At 38.9% G+C, this 17,827-nt stretch overlaps 1 protein-coding gene across 6 annotated transcripts in view; it reads left to right on the top strand.

Annotated features, from left to right (window-relative positions):
* The window catches only part of SEC24D (SEC24 homolog D, COPII coat complex component), a 113,800-nt gene that overhangs the window by 86,645 nt on the left and 9,328 nt on the right, over positions 1-17,827 (top strand). For all 6 annotated transcript variants that reach the window (XM_009207473.3, XM_009207477.4, XM_009207475.4 and 3 more), the window contains exons 14-20: positions 4,204-4,320; positions 5,446-5,616; positions 8,575-8,671; positions 8,797-8,942; positions 10,329-10,467; positions 11,241-11,359; positions 17,081-17,260. In XM_009207473.3, the coding sequence (XP_009205737.1) occupies positions 4,204-4,320; positions 5,446-5,616; positions 8,575-8,671; positions 8,797-8,942; positions 10,329-10,467; positions 11,241-11,359; positions 17,081-17,260 (969 nt within the window). The remainder of the gene's footprint in view (positions 1-4,203; positions 4,321-5,445; positions 5,617-8,574; positions 8,672-8,796; positions 8,943-10,328; positions 10,468-11,240; positions 11,360-17,080; positions 17,261-17,827) is intronic.

Genomic DNA, 17,827 nt, shown 5'->3' on the forward strand with positions numbered 1-17,827 from the left:
ATCTTTTATTAATTTGCTACTTATAAAAGACTATATAGTGGTGTGTTTATGAAATTATGGATCTAAAATTAACCATTTTATAAGGAAAAAATAAATAAATATGACTATTTTTTAAACAATATAGACCTTTTTTCCTTGTGGGCCCTATTTTTTTTCCCCCTCAGAGTTTTACTATAGGTAATTTTTTTTTTTTTTTTTTTTTTTTGAGACAGAGTCTCATTCTGTCACTCAGGCTGGAGTGCAGTGGCATGATCTCAGCTCACTGCAACCACCGCCTCCCAGATTCAAGCGATTCTCCTGCCTCAGCCTCCCAAGTAGCTGGGACTACAGATGTCCGCCCCACGCCCGGCTAATTTTTTGTATTTTTAGTAGAGACGGTGTTTCACTGTGTTAGCCAGGATGGTCTCAATCTCCTGACCTCGTGATCTGCCAGCCTGGGCCTCCCAAAGTGCTGGGATTACAGGTGTGAGCCACCATGCTCAGCCTACTGTAGGTAATATTAACAAGATAATCAAGTATGTTTAATTATGATTAATACCATGTACTGGATGATGGAATTATCCCAACAATATTTTGTATAGTTTAATGTATTGCCTGTGTCGTGGGATAACTGAGAATTAGAGAAGTTAAGTAATTTGTCCAATGTCATTCAGATAATAAAATAGCTGATTCTGATTGTGGCAGGTGGGACCCATGTTCTTTACTGCTGTAGTATAAAATGGCAATATTAATATGAGTAGAGAATATCTAAATGAATATTATTTTTGACAGTGAATGCCTTACAGGAATTGGGTAGGCCAGGCAAGAAAAGTTGAGAAGAAGGTAGGCTTGTTTAAAGCTTTATACCCTCTTTGATATTTGAATTTTTTAAAAAAGTATTTTTATAATAATAAAAGCTGCAGGCCTGGGCATGGTGGCTCATGCCTGTAATCCCAGCCCTTTGGGAGGCCGAGGTGAGGTTGGGAGTTCAAGACCAACCTGACCAACATAGAGAAACACCATCTCTACTAAAAATACAAAATTAGCCGGGCATGGTGGCACTTGTCTGTAATCCCAGTTTTTCGGGAGGCTGAGGCAGAAGAATCACTTGAACCCAGGAGGCAGAGGTTGTGGTGAGCCAAGATCACACCATTGCATTCCAGCCTGGGCAACAAGAGTGAAACTTCATCTCAAACAAACAAACAAAAGCTACAGAAATGATAAATTCACAGTCTTAGAATTTCAGAGTTTTCAACATGCTTAACATTTTATAATCAATATTATTGTAAATTTTACTCTGATTTGGTCATTGTAGCTAATGTGTCTTTACTGGCCAAAACCTTGCTAGTCTCTTTCTCCTATACAGTATATATACCTGTAGATTCGTACATGTGCTTCTTCATTTATCCTTATGTTCTTATTAATGCTGCATCTATCAGTAATTTTCAGTAAGAGATACATGCAACAATAAGATCAAAGCACACACATTTTTGCTTACTACTGGCCATAGCAGAGACAAGACAGCAGGCCCCAGGTTACACCCCTTCTCAGTGTGTCAGCTGGGTCTTCACCTCTCTGACCCACTCCACAGAGCTTAGAATGTCACTCACTGAGAGAGACACTGGGATTCTGACCTTGAATTCTGACCTTGAATTCTCGCTCTTTGTTTTTAAGAGAGCTATTCACAAACCTAAGTACCTTATTATTAGTAGCACTTACTGCACATCTTGCAACTGTGCCTTTGCAAATAACAGCTGCAGGCAGAGAGCTGGAGAAATGGATTCCAGGCCAAGGGAACAGAATGTGCACAGATATGGAGGTGTGTAAAGCATGTGGTGTATCCCAGGAAAGCAAGAAGCTTGTATGGCTAAAACTTCCAGTGCAAGCAGATGTCAGGGGTAAGGACATGTTGGAAATAAGACTGGAAAGATAGATTCAGACTCAACTTCAAAGGGCCTTTAAAGCTATCATTTACTGGTTGTGTGACCTGGGGCAAATTGGATGAGTCTCAGTTTTCCTATTCTTTTTTTTTTTTTTAATTTATTTATTATTATTATACTTTAAGTTGTAGGGTACATGTGCATAACGTGCAGGTTTGTTACATATGTATACTTGTGCCATGTTGGTCTGCTGCACCCATCAACTCGTCATTTACATCAGGTATAACTCCCATTGCAATCCCTCCCCCCTCCCCCCTCCCCATGATAGGCCCCGGTGTGTGATGTTCCCCTTCCTGAGTCCAAGTGATCTCATTGTTCAGTTCCCACCTATGAGTGAGAACATGCGGTGTTTGGTTTTCTGTTCTTGTGATAGTTTGCTAAGAATGCTGGTTTCCAGCTGCATCCATGTCCCTACAAAGGACGCAAACTCATCCTTTTTTATGGCTGCATAGTATTCCATGGTGTATATGTGCCACATTTTCTTAATCCAATCTGTCACTGATGGACATTTGGGTTGATTCCAAGTCTTTGCTATTGTGAATAGTGCTGCAATAAACATACGTGTGCATGTGTCTTTATAGCAGCATAATTTATAATCCTTTGGGTATATCCCCAGTAATGGGATGGCTGGGTCATATGGTACATCTAGTTCTAGATCCTTGAGGAATCGCCATACTGTTTTCCATAATGGTTGAACTAGTTTACAATCCCACCAACAGTGTAAAAGTGTTCCTATTTCTCCACATCCTCTCCAGCACCTGTTGTTTCCTGACTTTTTAATGATCGCCATTCTAACTGGTGTGAGATGGTATCTCATTGTGGTTTTGATTTGCATTTCTCTGATGGCCAGTGATGATGAGCATTTTTTCATATGTCTGTTGGCTGTATGTCCTATTCTTAAAATGCAAACAATAGTACCTGCTGAACAAGGTTGTGGGTGTTAAAGAAAATACGTGTGAAGAGCGTGGCACAGAGCTGCATGCAGTAAATGTTGGTAGCAGCTCATCTCACTGTTTCTCACCCTTCCTGCTCCCACCCAGATAAAGGACTGTGGACATTATCCTGTATTAGAAAACCTTCAGGATTCTTTTCCCCTTTCCCCTTCCCCTTCCCCTTCCTTCCTTCCTTCCTTCCTTCCTTCCTTCCTTCCTTCCTTCCTTCCTTCCTTCCTTCCTTCCAGACAGGGTCTTGCTCAGTCACCTAGGCTGGAGTGCAGTAGCACGATCATAGCTTACTGTGGCCTCAAACTCCTAGGCTTAAGCAATCTTCTCACCTCAGCCTCCTGAGTAGCTGAGACTACAAGAATGCACCACCATGCTCAGCTAATCTTTTTATTTTTGTAGAGACCAGAGTCTCACTATGTTGCCTGGGCTGGTCTCAAACTCCTGAGTTCAAGCAGTCCTTCAGCATTGACCTCCCAAGGTGTTGGGATTACAAGCATGAGCTACTGTGCTCAGCTCTTCAGGATTCGTAAGGATAAAAGCCACATATCTGATCAGAGCCATTGTCTCCACTTCAGAGGCAGCCCTCTGGAGCAGTGTGCAGTATGGTTTGGTGAAAGGCAGGGGTTGGAAGGACAATATATTGAATCATACTTAATTCTAGGAAATTTTGCTTAGTAGGTTACTTCTTAGCTCCTTAAATAAGATTTTAAATCTTGATTCTTAATGCTGACTTGACTGTCATGGAGCTTGATTCTTCTTTTTGTTGCTTACCAGAGACTGCAGGTATATAATCTTGATCCCACATTTTTCCTTTTGGCATCCTGCCTCGTAGCTGGTTCCTGGTGTCTCCTATTGCCACACCACCACTACGTTCTTATGCATTCTTCCTCAGAATACCACTGTAGCTTTAATCCGTGTTTACTGAAGATTTGAAATAAGAGCTTCTCTTGCATCATCATCCTGGGATTTCTACCATCTACTTTATATTATGGGATTTACCTGGTCCTGAAAGACTGTACTGTAGGCTAAATAAGAAGGTATTTCATTGTAATACATCATTTTAATAGTTTTCTTAAAGCGTCATGATACACAGACCTATCTTTAAATGTTGGCTCTCTTTCATTTACAAATTTTATGACTTTTGGCTTGTCCTCTCTCAGCTTCAGTTTTCTAATCTATAAAATAGAATAGTACCTGCCCAAGGACACAAAGGTTATTATGAGGGTTAAATTAAATGAATACAGTGCTTAGCTCATAGAAATAACTTGTATTTTGTTTTCTGATTCTCTTAAAATGTTCCTACTCAAGCCATTTTCTGTGGGTTTTTGGGTTTTTTTTAGGCAGCAGACTGTCCTGGGAAGCTGTTCATCTTCCATTCTTCCTTGCCAACTGCTGAAGCACCAGGGAAGCTCAAAAACAGAGATGACAAAAAACTGGTTAATACAGACAAAGAGAAGGTACTTTGTAAACAGTTACTCTTTGAGTATCCATATGTCAGTTATTAAGAGGAGTTAAAGAGGCAATGTGTTCTTCATGTAGGAAAAAAGGGGGAGAAACTAAATCTCATAAATTAAGTCCAGGGCATTTTATATTACAGGAATATTTTGGATTACAAACAACTTAAAATATTTTATTATATTCCTAGAAAAACCAATGTCTGAAATATGTAAATTAAAATAATGCCCCAGGCTGGGCACGGTGGCTCATGCCTGTAATCCCAGCACTTTGGGAGGCCAAGGCGAGTGGATTACGAGGTCAGGAGTTCGAGACCATCCTGGCCAACATGGTGAAATCCCATCTCTACTAAAAATACAAAAATTAGCCTGGCATGGTGGCGAGTGCCTGTAATCCCAGCTACTTGGGAGGCTGAGGCAGGAGAATCCCTTGAACCCGTGAAGTGGAGGTTGCAGTGAGCCAAGATCATGCCACTGCACTCCTAGCCTGGGTGACAGAGTGAGACTCCATCTAAAAAAATAAAGGGTCCCAGACTTTTTCATGGATAATCAGTGTAAGAGAGACCGAATGATGAGACTATTATAGAAATGGAGGAAGTGGGGGAAACAGCAGATTGAAGATAAAGGGTGGAAGAAGAATCTAGACTGTACCATCTGACAATACCCTTTGGAGGCAGAGGCCTGAGGCATGAAGCACAGGTGTGGGGATCTCAAAATATGCCTTCACCTAAAACCTCTGACAGTGTAGGGGAACGTCTGTGGGAAGGATAAGGCTATGGATCTAGGGACCCAGCTAGTGCTTACATGACAACACACAAGTTGCCTCATCTAAGTCTGTAAAGTAAGGGCTGCAGTATCAGCTCCATTAGGATTGATGGAGTATCAAATAAAATTGAACACACAATTATTTCACACAGCATGAACCTGGCACAGACTGGGTGCTCAGCAGGTGGCCACTGCACTGATGATGACCACGGTGTGTTTCTTCAGCCCAGTTCACTTAATGGGAAAATATCTATTTCTCCATTTTGAAAATTCAATAAGAATTCAATAGAAATTTAAAATTTAAACCAAAAACATTTTGTAATTTTTATGGTTTTTTTTTTTTTTTTTGCATCTTTTTTCCAGATACTTTTCCAGCCCCAAACAAATGTCTATGACTCATTGGCCAAGGACTGCGTGGCTCACGGCTGCTCTGTGACACTCTTCCTCTTTCCTAGTCAGTATGTGGATGTGGCCTCGCTGGGGCTGGTTCCTCAGCTCACTGGAGGAACCCTTTATAAATATAACAATTTCCAGGTAAATGCCAGCAATTTGTTCACCTTGGTCTTGTACTCCCATTTTAATTTTAGTTGTTTAGATTATGGGTTTAAAAAGCTGTGTTCCCTGGTAGATGACACATATAAATTCAAGAGCAGATGGAAAACAAGATACACTGTTGGTCCTTCTTATCAGGAGAGTTCTGTGTCTTGGCTTCAACCAACCTTGGATCAAAAATACTCAGAACAAAATATTGCATTATACGGAATATGTACAGACTTTTTTCTTGTCATTATCCCCTGTAGTATAACAATTATTTACATAACATTCACATTGTATTGGGTATTATAAGTAATGTAAGCTGAGCGCAGTGGCCCAATGCCTGTAATCCCAGTGCTTTGAGAGGTTGAGGTGGGAAGATCACATGAGGCCAGGAGTTCAAAATCAGCTTGGACTATATATATAGCAAGACCCTGTCTCTACAAAAAATTTAAAAATAGCTAATCTAGAGGTGATTTAAGGGATATGTAAAATGTGTGTAGGTTATATGCAAATATGCCATTTTATGTCAGGGACTTAAGCATCTGGTAGATTTTGGTATCCGTGGGAGGTTCTGGAACCAGTCCCCCACAGATAACGAGAGACGACTGTGTGTGTGTGTGTGTGTGTGTGTGTGTGTGTGTGTGTGTATGTATATATATGAACTATATATATTTATGGTTCAGCAATTCCATACTTCCTAAGTATTTGGTGATAGAATGAGCTCATTCATCCTCAGAGTTAAATATCAATATGAGCTTTCATAATGGGGAAAATATATTTTATGTAAAATATACTTAAGATAATACTTTTAAAAGTGACTGCATATTTGTTTTAAATTATTGGGATTTTAGGGATCAATTCATTACACTTCTCTTTTCCAAGCCTGAATTGAGAGAGATTCAAGAGATAATCAAAATGTCAGCACTGTAATGGACCTGAGTCTGCAGGCAGGTGGGCTTGCTGATTCACCCCTGAATTTGACAAACTTATACACCCAGGCACACAGTGGGCACAATTTGAGTTTCTCCTGTGGATCCGTGTGCCATGAAAACGTACTGTATTGAGGGACAGAAAATATGTGCCTCCTGCAGGCAAGCTGCCTTCCTATGAAGAGGACCCAGAAGAGGCTCAGCTGTGCCCACTCAGTTCCTTTTCCCAAACTTATTAATCAGATGAGTCACTCCCCTTCACCTAAGGAGAAGGGGTCAGGGGTGTGCCTCTAATGTGTGTGGCTGGGCAGACATGGAGGCATGGACTGGGAAGGTGTGTTCTCCAACATAAATGACAAATGTTAGTCATCATCTATTTTTATTAATCATCAATAAAATTATTAATAGAGACCAGTTACATATTTATATTATAAACTAAGGGACTTGATAAGACCAAAGATTATAAATGAAATGAAATTGAAAAAGCTTTAACAACTCTTTCTAAGACTTCTGGATAAAAGTATGTTTTTTCAGGCACACTCTACAAAATAAACTCTTAATAATCATACAGAATTCTAACCCTTACTCATTCTACCCACATTCTGGGTATTGAGGTACATGAAGCCTCTCGTGCTGATCAATTTTAGCTCCTTTTCCAGCTAGGGGGATAAATTTCATAGAAGCTTTTTCTTCCCACTTTTCCAAAAAGGACTTGATCATCTTCCATTCCTGGCATATGTGAATTGTACTGGGGTTCTTGCTAGGTCGTTTGCTATGTACTGGTGTGATCATCTACCTGGTAGTGACTTGGCTTCAAAGAGCAGCCTACCAAGTGATGTGTAGGCAGGGGGTGCTCTGCAGTGTAATCATCCAGGCTTATTACTTTTTTTTCCCCCTATTTCTTTACGTTTTTGAGTTACGTGCCAACTCCATGTACTTTCTGATATAATAAGGAATATTTACTTGTACCTCAATGTATTCATAATTATTACTGATTCCTTCAATCTTACTAAAAAAGAAATGTTATAATCCAGCAGAGGAAAAGCCTATAAGATGTAAACAGGCAGTAAAATATTTTATAATAAAAGAGTGTTAATGTTGCCTATGCTGCTATTCAGTTGTTTGTATTTACTCCAATTGTTGCAAAACTGAATCCTACCATAGCATTTCTTTCTCATCTTCAACAACACAAACTTTAATAGTCTTTTTCATTCAATAACATTATAAGATAAAAATGATGATCAAGAACTGTGCAGGCAGCACCCAGTTGTATGTAAGCAACTACAGGGATTATTATAAAGATTGTGTCTGTAATCTCCATCTTTCCTTTCCTCCTTCATTCCCTTCGTGTTTGGGACTGGGGGGAAAGGATGAGATGCATGTGTCAGTGTCAAATAGTAGTGAGAATTTCCTAAAGAGCTTCACTGACAAGGTCAGATGAGAAGCTTTAGAAGCTCAGCTAATTTGTTTACTCTCTTGGGTGACCTCTGAGCTCAGTACTGTGCACATGTGCATATTATATAAATGTTGCTTAGTTGTGGAATGTGGACAGTTTTCAGAAATATGGTGATTGTAGAGTAGTTAACAGGGCTAGGAGAAAGGGTTTCTACTTTTCCTGACATAGCTTCACAAAGCTCTGAATGTGGTCAGAGTTTTTAAAAGCCCCAATTGCAAGGCCTTTCCCCAGCCTCATTAAACGGGTATTATACATTGGGTCTTAACCTTGTCTCTAACCCTAAGCCACTGAGTGGATCACTTATGCTGTCTTAATTTTCCCATTTGCAATTAATAATCGATTTTCTCATCCAAATTTTAAAATGAAACAAAATAATAGATGAGATTGTAGTTTCAAAAGTTAAGAAACAGTCTCCAAAGATGCTATATTTTCTTTAACCAAAGAAGCATAAGATATATAGGAAAATATGCCAAATCAGGATTTAAAAAATACCTCAGGATTAAAATGAGAACTGTTATTTTAAGTATTTTACTGCCATCTGGTGGACATTGATGAGACTTTATTTTTTAGATGCACTTGGATAGACAACAATTTTTGAACGACCTCAGAAATGATATTGAAAAGAAAATAGGCTTTGATGCTATTATGAGGGTTCGTACCAGCACAGGTAATTATCGTTTATACAATTCTTCAAGTCTCTCTTGTATAATTGTTTCTTTTTCAAATTAATAACAGGCCAACAAAGAAAATAACAGTAAAATAAAGAGAAAATTTCCCTTTTTCCCGTTTTAGGTTTCAGAGCCACTGATTTCTTTGGTGGAATCTTGATGAACAACACCACCGATGTAGAAATGGCTGCCATCGATTGTGACAAGGCAGTGACCGTGGAGTTCAAGCACGATGACAAACTCAGTGAAGACACTGGAGCCTTAATCCAGGTGACTGAGAGTTTATTCCCATCTTTCGTTTTTTTGTTTGTTGCCGACAGTGATCAGTGGGGAGACTGAAATACCATCAAATGTGTTAGTCTCTTCATAAAAACTCAGCTGTCTTTCTCCAAAGTCAAAAGTCAGTAGATTAAAGCACTCAGTTGTAAGGATTCTCCGTACTCATTCATATTTGCTACTTACATGAAGTGACAATTATATGTCATTGCGTGCAAGTCCAGCAAACTTGTGGTAAGTATCACAGGCATTAGCAAACTGACTTCCAACAGGATTCATTTCTGTTAGCCTTCAGCACCTATTTACGTCTACCATATGTATATTAATTTGCTAGAGCTTCTATAGAGTGAGCAGCTTAAACAACAGAGATTTATTTTCTCACAGTTCTGGAGGCTGGAATTCCAAGATCAAGGTTTCTGAGGGCCTAGAGGGAAGGATCTGTTCCAGGCCCCTGTCCTTGGTTTGTAGATGGTTTTCTTCTCCCTGTGTCTTCACATCATCTTCCTTCTGTTACATGTCTATATCCAAAGTTTTTCCTCTTTGAGGACACCAGTCATAATGAATTAGGGTGCACTCTAATGAACTCGTTTTAATTAATTTACTACTTTAAAGACCTCATCTCCAAATACTTAGATACTAGGGGGTTAGGACATTTGAGGAGCCACAGTTCAGCCTATAATACTATGTTAAGCACATTGTCATATTATAAGCAAGTGGAATAGGATTTGGCTTTGTTTAAAGTGAAACTAACTAGAAGCCATGGAGACTTTGAATTAAAACAAACAAGAAAAACTATGACCACGAGATATACATGGTCATAGTTTTCAAACATTAGCATCATCTTTAAAGGATGAAGAGAGGCTGGCATTAGGTTGAGGAAGAACTTTTAATTAAAGTATTTTTTAATCACAGATATTTGGGAAAGTGCTTCTATCTATGCATTCTTCAAATGTATATCATCAGCATAAGATCTAAGTCCATTGTGAAAGCTAGTTGTATGTTTTTAAGACAGTGAGCCTTGAGTAGGGCTCTGAGCACCTGGAGGTATTGTTTGGGGACCTGGATCCCTGGTAATAAAACATGAGCTATGAAAAATGCAGACTAGTTGTAGAAATGTGAATAGATATTTACATGTGAATCACTCAACAATTTAAACCAGTGAAGTGCTACATTGAAATCCAGCAAATGGATGGGTCATTATTCTCCCATACTTCCTGTTGTTCATTCTTTAACAATAATAGAAAAAAAAAAACTGTGGAAAAATAGTTAGAGGTCTTTTATCTATCTGTACACAGTGTTTTGTAAATGCAAATAAGATCAAGCTAGCTTGGGTGGATATGTTAATCAGAAAAACATGTGACCTCAATGTTGCTTCTACAGTGTGCTGTGCTTTACACAACAATCAGTGGTCAAAGAAGACTTCGGATTCACAATCTTGGCTTAAACTGCAGCTCCCAGCTAGCTGATCTTTATAAGAGCTGTGAGACAGATGCTCTTATCAACTTCTTTGCCAAGTCAGGTAACACTGCCAATCCTGAGGTTCAGTAAACCTTGCTTAGTAATTCAGTCAAGATATGTCAGTAGCTGAAAAGCACTATAGTTTTGCAACCTTTTGGTGGGTAAATTCAGAACTAATAAAAGCAAAGGTTGAGAGAGAATAGTCAGCATTCCTAACTCTAAATTAATAAGTGAGATAACTCAGTTCAGGGCCAGGCTATACAGACTTACTTAAAGTTAACTTGTGGAGTGGCAGTCTGAATTGAAATTTAGGAATATTATGCTTAGACCCTTATTATGGTATGTGATCATGCCGTCTGACACATTGGGTTAATGAATGGAGACCATCTCTAATGTTAGACTCAACTTGCTTATCTATACCATGATAACTATGAAATAGAATGGGCCCAAGGTGGAATTTTCTTTGGCTTTCCTTGAGAAATTCTACACTAAGGTTTGGAAAACATAGCAATCCAGCCTGTAAGAAGTCAGGACGTCAAAAAATGACTAATTGGCCTGTCTTTTTTTTTTTTCTGTGTGTACAATTCTAATATTCTGAAGATAAATCTGGCCAATATAACCTTTTGCTGTAGGTAGACCAGTGTTCTCCATTAGTTAGATCATCATATTTAGTCAAGAGGAGACCATTAGCAAATGAGTTGAATAGATTTAAATGCTATTATTCTTGCTGGGTGGTCTGAAGATAATGGCAACTTGTTCTTTTTTATTTGATTATTTGAAGAGACCAGTGTCTGAGCTAAAACTCGTGTCCTTTTCATTGTTTTGTGCACATAGCTTTTAAAGCAGTTCTCCACCAGCCTTTGAAGGTCATCCGGGAAATTCTAGTTAATCAGACTGCCCATATGTTGGCATGTTACCGGAAGAACTGTGCGAGTCCTTCTGCAGCAAGCCAGGTGAGCACCTATTGTACATAGATGTTAAAGTGTTACAAACGACTACTCATTTCTTCAGCACGTAGCTATTGAAGGCTTATGATGTTGCAGGCACTTCGATGCTGTTATAGTAAACCGTGTAGCTGAGAAGATTAAGAATGCAATTTGGGGGGCTGTGGGGTTTTTTTTTATAGCCAACATTTAAAAATTTGAACAAAAAAATGGATGTACATATTTAGTTGACAGTCACTGCGATATGTATAAACAAAAGAATGTTATATGTAAGAAGTGTCCTAATATAAACAGGATTCTCTTTTGTATCCAGAGATGGGTATTTTGTTATGAAATGTGTATGCTTAAATGTATTTTAGGCATATTGACAAAGTTGACATGAGCTGATGGCAGTAATAACATATTTTATAAACAAATATAATTTATAAATATAAATACTGGAATTCTTTACATTTAAAAGTTATTAATAGGTGTGAAGAGTTTTCAAAGAATTGACTCCATCATTTAGTAATTTGAAATTTTAGAAGATTCTTTGAATAAACCTCATTTAGTCTCTCTCCTATAAAAGGAAAAGCAGAACCTCAAGTCCACATTTATTTTTGCATTTGCTCTCTTGTTCACTTTCTTGTCTATGTCAATAAAAGTTAGATGGCGTTTTTATAGCTGTGTATCAAATATGTGAATATAGAATTTCAACTAAAACAGCAACAGATGGGAAAATTTTCTAGTTCATTCATTGTCAAAAGTGAGTGCTGAGAGGACATCAGAAGCCCCACCTAAAAGTAAATCCTCAGCAGAAAAGAATACAGATAAATTTTGGGCCCAAATGCGCAATCTGGGCAAAGAAGGAAAACAAAACAAACACATTTACCAGATGGACTTTTCATAAAAGTTCCTTTCCACGCTGTCCAAAGTGATTAAATTAGTCATCCATTCTTTTATCTCCTGTGTTGATAATCATATAAGCAACTCCTGAATCTATATAAGTAGTCAGTCTTCTTTATTATTCAGAAGATTTGCCATTTTAGTCAACTCAGATATCAGTACTATTTCATAGCATGCTTGTTCAAGTTACACAAAACCCACCAGGTACACCTGGAGTCTAGCCAGAAGGTAGTCCAATCATGAGCACTGTAAACATTGACCTCATTTTACTGTTTGTCTTAGAGCTACAGAAACATGATTCTGTTTCTGGAGTATCTCACACTTCAGGAGCATTAGTTGAAGCAGTGCAGATACAGTTAGTGTCCTCTCTGGACATTCATTTGTTAACTTTGAAACAACTGGATTCAAAGACCTTAAGTTAAAAACAAACTTATTGCCTATTTATGGAAGAAAATAAAACCTGTCATTTTATTCTGGTTTAAAAGTAAAAAGCATTGTCTCTACCACTGGATAACCTGTTTGCAAAATTAAATTATTTCTGGAGTAAAAACATTATGATGTTAAATTTTCTCTGAATAAGTTGATAGAGATTATTCCTGTTCTTATAATAAGGTGTTTCCATTAGCACTTTTCAAGTGTGCCTTTCAACCAATGGTATGTTTTAAAAAAATAATGTAACTTAAGTACCTTATGATTAACCATCATGGAGTCTAGAAAATGTGGAGATTCTAAAACAGTATTGTCTGAAAACATAGAATAGTTGGACTTACTCTGTTCAGAAAATCTAACTGTAAACTTGGTACTTTCCTACAGTTCACTTGTGAAAAATAGTATCTATGAAAATGGAGAGATTCCTAAAGGAATTCCAGTATTTTACCATAGCGCCCAAAGTTTCCTTGACCCAAGCAAGACCATCAAGGAGCTATTTGGATTATGTGATACTGGACCTCAGTAGAACTACTTTTACTGAATTGCTGAAGCCAAAACTAGGCTGCAGCAAGAGAAGGCAATTAGGGTACAAAATCTAAGGAAACTGTCACTCTGAGGATCATATGATAGATGCTGGGTTAAGACATATGGCTGGGCATGTTGGCTGATGCCTGTAATCCCAACCCTTTGAGAGGCCAAGGCAGGTGGATCACTTGAGGTCAGGAGTTCAAGACCTGCCTGGGCAACATGGTGAAACCCCGCATCTACTAAAACTACAAAAAATTAGCTGGGCATGGTGGTGCGGACCTCTAATCCCAGCTACTCAGGAGGCTGTGGCAGGAGAATAGCTTGAACCCAGGAGGCGGACATTGCAGTGAGCCAAGATCATGCCACTCCACTCCAGCCTGGGCAAAAAAAAAAAAAAAAAAGACATATAACTAGAAACTAGAAACAAGATAAATTAGGCTGGGTGCAGTGGCTCACACCTGTAATCCCAGCACTTTGGGAGGCCAAGACAGGAGGATTGCTTGAGGCCAGCAGTTGAAGGCCAGCCTGGGCAACATATCAAAACCTCCACCTCTACTAAAAATAAAAACTTATCCAGGTGTAGTGGTACATGCCTATAATCCCAGCCACTCAGGAGGCTGAGGCAAGAGGAACCCTGGAGCCCAGGAGCTCGAGGATGCAGCAAGGTATGATTGTGCCACCATACTCTAGCCTGGATGACAAAGTGAGACCCTGTATCTTTAAAAAACAAACAAAAAAAGCAAACTTTAAGGCTTATAAGGCTTACATAAGCAATGTAGATTATTTTTAGTAAATCTAATAGCTCACTGTTCTGAGCTTAAATATATTAATATCATATGGGAGTGCATTGATTTCAAAAGGCAAGTCAAATGACCTTAACTGCAAAATAAGCTTTTCAAAAAAACAAACAAACAAACAAAAAAAAAACAACAACAAAAAACCTTATTACCACTTCTGTCACTTCAAAACCTAAAGAAGAAGAGAATTTTCCAAATTCAAGCAAGCTCAACTTACATGAATTACTGCTCCCACCTCACTCATACCTTACTCCCAAAGAATAATTTAGTTATTTATGGAGGGGGTCGGTGGGGTAGGGAGATTTTATAGTGGTAATCCGTGGCACATTTTCTTCCTCACCTCAAAAACATTGAATAAGACTGTCTTCTTGTTTTCTTTCATTCTTTAACTCCATTTTTTTTGTTTTCATGATTAGATTTTCCTTCTCATTTACCACCTGTTTTTCTTCCCTCTGCCTCCTACAATCCAACCTCCTCTGATTAGACTTTTTAGTCGTAATAGTGTCATTGTGGGCCAACTTCCCCCCTTTGTGGTATTTAGGATCACAGATTTCTGAACTCGTTTAATATGACCTCATTAATTAGAAGCAACCAGTGACATTTCAATCTGATATTTTAAAACCAAACGGGGCCGGGCGCGGTGGCTCAAGCCTGTAATCCCAGCACTTTGGGAGGCCGAGACGGGCGGATCACGAGGTCAGGAGATCGAGACCATCCTGGCTAACCCGGTGAAACCCTGTCTCTACTAAAAAATACAAAAAACTAGCCGGGCGAGGTGGCGGGCGCCTGTAGTCCCAGTTACTTGGGAGGCTGAGGCAGGAGAATGGCGTAAACCCGGGAGGCGGAGCTTGCAGTGAGCTGAGATCCGGCCACTGCACTTCAGCCCAGGCGACAGAGCGAGACTCCGTCTCAAAAAAAAAAAAAAAAAAAAAAAAACCAAACGGACATGCTTTATACAGGAATCTAAGAACATTCTTGATCCTTGATCTTTATAACATGTAAAATGCCTAACTAGTAACTAGATCAGAAATAGCATCGGGGCCACATGGCTCTGGAATATGACCATGATCTTGTTCCTACATCTTTTTATCATAGTTTTCCTTGGCTGAGAAAGTAATCCAGTACCAAATGTTGTTAAGTGAAGATATATTATGCTAGAGAAAAAATTAGAAGAAGAGAGTGTTCTACTTTTAAGAATAAACATACATTTAACTGTCCTTGGTTCTTTGAAAGGAGATTAGAAGTTGATAGGGGAAACAAACTGCAAAGTAGAATCATTCTGAAATATGTCTGCCTGAGCCAGTTAGAAAGTTCTATCCCACACATTCCTTACTTAGTACATCATGAGAAGAGACTTACGATATAAATTTAAGTTGCAGAATAAATTCTCACAGAGCCCTCAGGGACATTTTCTTTTCAGTGTGGATTCTGATAACTGTATATCCATTTTGATCATTAAGATAGAAAGCTAAGCCAGGGATGGTGGCTCATGCCTGTAATCCCAGCAGTTTGGGAGGCTGAGGCGGGCGGATTGCTTGAGATCAGGAGTTTGAGACCAGCCTGGCCAACATGGCGAAACCCCATCTCTACTAAATAAACAAAAGTTAGCCAGGGGTGGTGGTGCATGCCTGTAATCCCAACTACTCAGGAGGCTGAGGCAGGAGAATCACTTGAACTTAGGAGGCGAGGTTGCAGTGAGCCAAGATTGTGCCGCTGCACTCCAGCCTGGGTGACAGAGCGAGACTCCATCTCAAAAAATAAAAATAAAAAAAAAAAGAGAAAGCTAAAAAGAAACCATTTGGTTATAGATCAGATATTTCATTTATCTGTTTGCAAGTTATTATTATCTCGTATGTATAATTTTTCTTTTGGATATGTCCTTGTTCACTGACTTGTGCTATTAAGTGAAAGGAAGTGACACTCAGATCAAACTTGATTATTAGCTATTCTTACAATATTGATTAAGGAGAAAGTTAAACAATATAGGACATTATCAGGACATTATCTATAATTTCTTAAATCATCAGGTTGTGTTCCTAGAATTGCTGCATTGTGTTAGGTTGTAGTATCTCACAAGGGCATATACTTTGGGGCAGTTAGATGAGGTCATGTGAGCCAAAGTTAGGATGGAGAGAAGGTACAAGTAGATTATGAAGGTGGAATTAAAAGGATTTGTTTATTAATTGAGGGTAAAGAAATACATGAATTAGGGTTCATCTGGAAGTTCTACACTGAATAGGAAACATGGGAGGAAGAACATGTTTGTGGAATTGTAGGAGTTTGATTTTGCAGGTTATCATTTGGTAGTGACATATCTAAATGCATGAAGCATTTCCTTTTTTAATCTATAATACTGCAATCTCTTTATTATGTTTTATGTATTTATGTCTATCCCCAGCGAACTTCAAGCATCTTACAACATGGACTATGCTTTATTCCTTTTTATATCCTTGACATTTTGAACAGAACCTGTGACACAATGGCATTTAATATTTGTTTGATGAGTTTAAGATGCATGAAAAGCATAAAGGAAGAGATATCCTGTGGGCAGTTAGAAATGCTATTCTTGAAGTGGAAACATAGGTTAGGAAATAACTTTTTAAAAAATTTTATTAAACATGTATACATCTAAACATACATATATATGGTACATCCTATGTGCTAGGCACTATTGTGCTTTACAGATCATTTAATTCGCATAACTCAATTATCATGAAGTAGATATACTATTCCATATTCAGCTAAAAAAAAAAAAAAAAAAAAAAAAAAAACTGAGAAAAAGACAGGGTAAGTAATTTGCCCAGGGTCTCACACCTGCTAAAAGACAGAGCTGGGACTGCATCCTAAGCAGTGAGCCGGTAGTGCTGATAACACCTACACCTACACTAGATAAAATAAAAACAACTGCTGCTCTTTGAATGCCCACTCTCTGCCAGTTACTGTGTGCTCTAGGTGCTTTACATGGTTTACCAGTTAATCCTTACATCCTTACAAGTTCAAAAGCAAATGATGTTTCAGTCTTACAGATGAAGCTCAGGGGATTATTCTCAGTAAAGATCAAGCATATGAAACAAAAAATTGTCTTTTTCAGCTTATTCTACCAGATTCCATGAAAGTATTGCCAGTGTACATGAATTGCTTGTTGAAAAACTGTGTGCTACTCAGCAGACCAGAGATCTCAACAGATGAACGAGCATACCAGAGACAGCTGGTCATGACCATGGGTGTGGCTGACTCTCAGCTTTTCTTCTACCCACAACTTCTGCCCATAGTAAGCATGCTGGGGTGGTGCATTTCCTAGAGGAGGCTGGAAGGGAATCATATTTTGTGCTTTCCCATATGTTATATCTGAAACATGTTGTTCTTAAGAGGAAAGTTAAAGTCACAAATGCCTTCAAAATATATGGTGTGGGATTTCGAGCAGGGGCTCTTTCTGCAAGTTGCTTATGTGCATCAGTATGTGCTCATTATGGTGAGGGGAGGGAATCTGAGGAGTTCTGCATCTCCTTCAGTCTGTTTTCAGCACAGAAGTTAGGGCATCCTGATAAAATAATTATCAGCTCTGGCCGGGTGCAGTGGCTCACATCTGTAATCCCAGCACTTTGGGAGGCCAAGGCGGGCGGATTGCCTGAGGTCAGGAGTTTGAGACCATTCTGGCCAACATGGTGAAACCCCATCTCTACTAAAAATACAAAAAAATTAGCCAGGTGTGGTGGCATGTGCCTGTAATCCTAGCTACTCGCGGGGGCTGAGCAGGGGAATTGCTTGAACCAGGGTGGTGGAGGTTGCAGTGAGCTGAGATAGTGCCTCCAGCCTGGGCGACAGAGCAAGACTCCAT

This window comes from Papio anubis, chromosome 3 (genome assembly GCF_008728515.1).
Source record: "Papio anubis isolate 15944 chromosome 3, Panubis1.0, whole genome shotgun sequence".
In the NCBI taxonomy this organism is placed as follows: Eukaryota; Metazoa; Chordata; class Mammalia; order Primates; family Cercopithecidae; genus Papio; species Papio anubis.